Here is a 6,508-nt window from a genome sequence, read left to right on the forward strand (position 1 = left end):
TGCAAGTTTTAAATCTCTAATATAGTTCTTACTAAGATTCTACTGAAAACTTTTATTATAAAATCAAGAAAATTAAAAATAAGCTGATTAAAACAAACAGATAAGAGACAGCAGAGTCCCCACATGGGATCTCTCCTGGGGCCCCGTGCCACAAAGGGGGGACCCATTGTGGCCCTACTTAACAATGAGCCCTTCATGTTTAGGGTCCTCCACATGGCCTCCGTCTGCGATAGGATAATGTCCATATACCTACAATGAGGCACAGTTAATACAACTATTACTCAAATTTATGGCCCAACCACTAAAGCTAGCGATGATGAAACTGAAGAACTCTACCAACTTCTTCAGGCTGAAATTGAGCAAACATGCAATCAAGACGTATTGATAATTACTGGTGATTGGAATGCAAAGGTTGGAAACAAAGAGGTAGGATCAATTGGAAAATATGGCCTTGGTGATAAAACCAGTGCTAGAAATCACAGGATAGAATTTTGCAAGACCTATAATTTGTTCAGTGCAAATACCTTTTTTATACAACAAAAAAGACGACTACACATATGGATCTCACTATATATGTGGAAAGAGAAGGTGGAAAAGCTCCATATCTTCAGCTAAAACAAAGTCAGGGAGGGGCAAACTGTGGAATAGACCATCAATTGCCCATATACATGTTCAAGCTGAAGCTGAAAAAAACTAAAACAAGACCACAAGAACCACAATATGACCTTGAACATATCCTATCTGAATTTAGAGATCATCTGAAGAACAGATTTGATGCATTAGACACTAAAGACTGAAGACCAGAAGAGTTGTGGGACGGCATAAAGAAAATCATATAGGAAGAAAACAAAAGTTCATTAAGAAGACAAGAAAGAAGGAAAAGACCAAAATGGATGTTAGAAAAGACAGACTCTGAAACTTACTCTGCAGCACAGAGATGCTAAAGCAAATGAAAGAAACAAGGCGGTAAGAGAGCTGAATAGAAAATTTCAAAGGGCAGCTTGAGAAGACAAATTCAAATATTATAATGAAATGTGCAAGACCTGGAGTTGGAAAACCAAAAGTGAAGTACACACTCAGCATTTCTCAAGCTGAGGGAACTGAAGAAAAATTCAAGCCTTGGTTTGCAACATTAAAGCCAAAATATGACCTTGAACAATGGGCAAAATATTGAATGATGCAGACAGCATCAAGAGAAAATGGAAGACATACACAGGTTCACTGTAGTAAAATGAAATGATTGATGTTCAACCATTTCAACAGGTAGCATAAGAGCAAGAGCCAATGATCCTAAAGGAAGATGTTCAAGGTACACTGAAAGCATTAGAACAAATCTCTGTGAACCGATGTAATAAAAATTGAAAAATTTCAACAAACTAAGGCAGCAGTGGAAGCACTTATCTCTGCCAAGAAATCTGGAAGACAACTACCTGGCCAACTGAATGGAAGCGATCCACATTTGTGCTCATTCCAAGAGGTGACCCAATGGAATGTGGAAATCATCGGCTAATATCATTAATATCATATGCAAGTAAAAATTTGCTACAGATAATTCGAAAATGTAAACAAGAGTACACTGACAGAAGACGCCATAGGTTCAAGTCGAATTCAAAATGGGATGTGGAATGAGGGATATCGTTGCTGATGTCCGATGGATCTTGGTTGAAAGCAGAGAATACCAGAAAGATGTTTACCTGTGCTTTATTTACTACGCTTTTGGTTGTGTGGATCATGACAAGTAATGGACAACAGACAACATTGAGGAGAATGAGCAATGTGCTCATGAGGTTCTTCTAAGACATACACCAAGTGACAGTTGTTTGAACAGAACAAGGGGACACTGAATAGTTTAAAATCTGGGAAGGTGTGTGCCAGGGTTGTATTCTTTCATCATACTTATTTAATCTGTATGCTGAGCAAATAATCCGAGAAGCTGGATTATATGTAGAAGAGGCATTAGGATTGAGGAAGACTCATTGAGGGATATGCAGATGATACAACCTTGCTTCTGAAAGTGAAGAGGGATTAAAATATTAATGAAGATCAAAGACCACAGGCCTTTGGTATGGGTTGAACCTCAATGTAATAAAAATAAAAATCCTCACCAGTGGACCAATAAATAACATCAATATAAATGAGAAAAGAATGAAGTTGTCAAAGACTTCATTTTCCTCAGATCAACAATCAACACTCATGGAAGTAGCAGTCAAGAAATCAAACACCATATAGCATTAGGAAAGGCTGCTGGGTGAAATAGTTTCTCCTAGATTATCTTACTTCTCCCTTAATAAGGTCTCTGCCTTTTCAGCCCCAGCACAGAAATCACTAGGAGAGGGACGAATAATAGGTACTTCATGAATGTTCAATGGTTAAGTGATTAACGGGCAGAAGTAAAACGGGAAGGAAACCAACCACTAGGCTAGGAGTTGTGCAGGTTAATTAATTTGATCTCTATCTTAGATCTCTAAGAGGTAGAGCATTTTACCTACACTTTACAGTTCTAAAAACCAAAAATCATAAAGATCACATAGCATCAAGTTCATGACAATTCTAGAAGTGAACAGTTCTCAGTTCAGTCTGACTCACTAGGGCATTCTGTGGTTTGGAAGGTAGAATGATTTTAGCTTTTGCAAACCCTTTTACCTACTCAATGATAACGTTGTTGGGATCCAGGTCTTTTCCAGTTCCTTGGTTGACAACTTTCATGGAGAGGGATACTTTTATCCTATCATTTTTCATCTGAAAAAGACAAAAACAAAGTCACCAAGAGCTGCCAGTACACCTAAGAGACCACAGGCCTAAAATTATCTAAGAATCAAAGCCTTTCATCATAACAAACATTTATTGAGCTCCTTTAATGAACAAGGTATTGTGCAGGGAACTTTTTGTAGACAAAGAAGCATGACAGTCAGACTCTGCAGCAGGAGAGTGTGAGGAAAAGCCCCTCATCATCTCATACCTATCTATGCCTCTGGGGTAAAGACAGAAAGGGCCAAGGAGAAATTTCAACTGTGGAAATAACCAGGTAGAACGTAAAAGCAGTTTCTTCCAGCTAAGTGCAGTCGAGCAATCAGTTCAGAGTTTCCTAAGCCCAGAATGTGTTTAAGAATGCTCTACAAATGAAATCTCCTTTTGTAATTTGTCTAGATCTTCTTTAAGCATGAAGACACTTGCTACCACACTGGTCTTCTTCATTTCAGGGTCTGTGCATGAACTACTATCTTTGCTTGAATATTCTCAACCTAACTCTTCACAAGGCGTGATCTTTTCCTTCTGAGTCTCAGCTCATATGCCATTTCCTTAGGCCTTTCCTGACCTAAGTCTATTTTCAATATTGTTTGAACTCGTCACAGCACTTAGTATAATTTGTAATTATTTTACGTGTACATTTGTTTGTATTTTTAAATTTATCTTCTCCATGACATATAGGATTATTGATGCCTAGTTCCCGTTCACAAACCCAGACCTAGCACCTAGTCAGCACTCAAATACTGCCATATGATCTTTCAGGCCTGCCTCCTCTGCTTTGCTCTTGTAGAAGACCAAGGTTCTGTTGTTCATTTCTCCTGTTCTCAGTGAGTCCTTATCAATAGAACCCTATACACCCTTCTCACTTCTTCCCATACTGTATGGTGCCAGAGAACAGGAGAAATGAGTGTCGACTCTCATGTGTCCTTTTGCTTTGGTATACAAATTGAAGTGTACATGACAGATATTCTTTGAAGTTTGTGATAAATACTTGTCCTATAAAATATGTTCTCTTCTAATTGCTTTCTAGTTGTTTTATCCTTTCCATCCACCATTTGGGTGAGCTTCAAGGAAGGAAGAATTACAAGCATGTACTTATCCCACCACACTTACTATATATAGTCTACACCTTTCCTTATTAGTCTGCAGAACAGACGGTAAAAGGTTTACATTCAGAACAGATTTAGTGGCAGAATTCAAAAATAGGATTATCTGTCATAGTTCTATCATATCAAGAACCCCCCAGTTTTTCCTATCCCTTTCTAGCCACATGAAAGTTGTACAAAACTTTACCTCTCGGCCAATAAGTTTCACCCACACTTTGTCTCCAACATCTACTATCTCAGAGGGCTTATCTACTCGACAGGATGACATGTGAGTTCGATGGACAAGACCTGGGCATAAAAAGAAAACAAAATAAAGCACAGAGTATACCTGGTATTCATATTATAAATAACTGAGTAAGATGAGACTTGGTGAATGCAAATGAAAAATAAAATGTTTCACGAAAAAATGTTCATTTAAAACCGCAAACTAAGACAATTTGAGATAGCTTAGTATACATAACCAACTGACAAACGTTCTTTAAAATAATGCTCATATTACTACACTTATATAATATTCATAGAATTGCAAGTTGGCAAAATTCTCTGAAAGCAAATGGTAAAAAAAGGTTTCGATTTTTGATGTAAGAATAATCCCAATCATTGGAATTTTTACTGAAAAATAAAAATAGAAACAAAAAGCTCTGGGCATGAGATATAGTATGTTGTTGTTAAGTGCCATCAAGTCGGTTCCGACCCATAGCGACCCTAAACAAAGTTTCCGAGGCTGTAAATCTTTACGAGAGCAGAAAGCCTCATCTTTCTCCCACGGAGCAGCTGGTAGTTTCAAACTGCTGACCTTGTGGTTCGCAACCCAATTCGTAACCACTGCACTACCAGAGCTCCTTCAAAAGTTAAAAAATGAAAAACCAGAGAACCAAACTTATTGCCAAATTGATTCCAACTCATAGTGACTATAGGGAAGAGGAGAACACTCTTTATGGAAGAAGACCACCACATCTTTCTCCTGACTGGTGGATTTGAATTGCCAATCTTTCAGTTAGCAGCTGAGCACATAACTAGTATGCCACCAGGGAGCCTAAAAAATAGAACACAACACTATCCAATGATGTCGAGGGTACAGTAAAATAAGAAAGACTGCTAGGGCTAGTTTAAACTTTTAGAAATCGTTTGGCAATAAAAATTAAGACTGATAAAAATATTCAAACCCTTCATAGTGGACATATTTTTCTATTTGTCTAAGGTCCTTTCCTTTGGAGAGTCACCTTCCCCCATTCTTGAATAATTTTGTTTGTCCATGGAATTTGGGTGGATATGACCTAACCCTCAAGGAATCCTGGGTGGCTCCGTGAATTAGCCACTGGGCTATTAACTTCAAGGTTGGCGCTTAAACTTTTCTTTCTGCTGACGAAAGATGAGGCTGTCTGAACCTGTCAAGATTTACAGTCTTGGAAACCCTAAGAAGCAATGCTACCCTCTTCTATAGGGTTTTGGAGTTCTATGAATCTGTGGGCACATGACACAGGCTTAGTCATCTCCCTGATCACAGTAATTCATTAGTTAAAAGCGAAAGATTTAAGACACTAGCTAAATTAAAGCATCTTTCTGAAGACTTTTGTCTTGAGATTATAAACTATTAACCGAAACCAATGTCCATCTTTACCACCAGGTGGCAAGAAATTGCCAGAGAAAAGCAAAGGAGCTCATTGGAAAACAAGAAACAAAGCCCTGGCTGTGTATTTAACACTCGAAACAAACAAACAAAAAAAGTTCTAACTAATAGTTACTTGATCCATAGTCACTTCTGAAAATCTGTTCTAAAGAAATTATCCTAATAAAGTTATACATAGGAAAAGCTATATGCATGATAAAGGTAAAAGGTAACTGTTAAGCGAACTATCATACAGCCACTTGGTGGCTAATTTTAAAATATGATATTTAAAAGATTATAAAAACATGTCAGTGTTTCATTTTTTCAAGAAATGTTACTAAGTTTTTATTTTGGACCAAGTATTTCTACCATCTGGATCCTTGATGGCACTGTAGGATAAACACTGGGCTACTAACCACAAGGTCAGCAGTTCAAACCCACTAGTTGTTCCTTGGAAAGTCTATGAAGGATTGCTATGAGTTGGAACTAACTCAATGTCAGCAATTTTAGCATCTAGCATTTTCTCATGTTAAACAATAGTAGAATACAAAATTGAAGATATCTAATACAAATGTTTAAAATGCAAAAAGAGAAAAAAGATCTAAAATGGTAGTAAACAATGGCTATACTAGATATTACTGATGTCTGCTGGATCCTGGCTGAAAGCAGAGAATATCAGAAAGATGTTTACCTGTGCTTTATTGACTACACAAATGCTTTGGTTGTGTGGATCATGACAAGCTATGGACAACATTGCAAAGTATGAGTATTCCAGAACACTTAATTGTGCTCATGAAGAATCTGTACATGGACCAAGAGGCAGATGTTGGAACAGAACATGGAAACACTGAATGGTTTTAAATGAAGAAAGGTGTGTGGCAGGATTGTATTCTTTCACCATACTTATTCAACCTGTATGCTGAGCAAATAATCCTAGAAGCTGGTTCTATGAAGAAAAACGTGGCCATCGGGATTGGAGGAAGGCTCATTAACAACCTTCGATATGCAGATGATACAACCTTGCTTGCTGAAAGTGAAGAGGACT

General features: G+C 37.6%; 1 protein-coding gene across 1 annotated transcript in view; it reads right to left on the bottom strand.

Annotated features, from left to right (window-relative positions):
* The window catches only part of ZCCHC17 (zinc finger, CCHC domain containing 17), an 89,309-nt gene that overhangs the window by 46,907 nt on the left and 35,894 nt on the right, over positions 1 to 6,508 (bottom strand). Inside the window, exons 3-4 of the mRNA XM_006862185.1 lie at positions 4,042 to 4,142; positions 2,648 to 2,739 (exon numbers count right to left, since the gene is read on the bottom strand). Of these exons, the coding sequence (XP_006862247.1) occupies positions 2,648 to 2,739; positions 4,042 to 4,142 (193 nt within the window). The remainder of the gene's footprint in view (positions 1 to 2,647; positions 2,740 to 4,041; positions 4,143 to 6,508) is intronic.

Source organism: Chrysochloris asiatica, unplaced genomic scaffold (genome assembly GCF_000296735.1).
Source record: "Chrysochloris asiatica unplaced genomic scaffold, ChrAsi1.0 scaffold00047, whole genome shotgun sequence".
NCBI lineage: Eukaryota > Metazoa > Chordata > Mammalia > Afrosoricida > Chrysochloridae > Chrysochloris > Chrysochloris asiatica.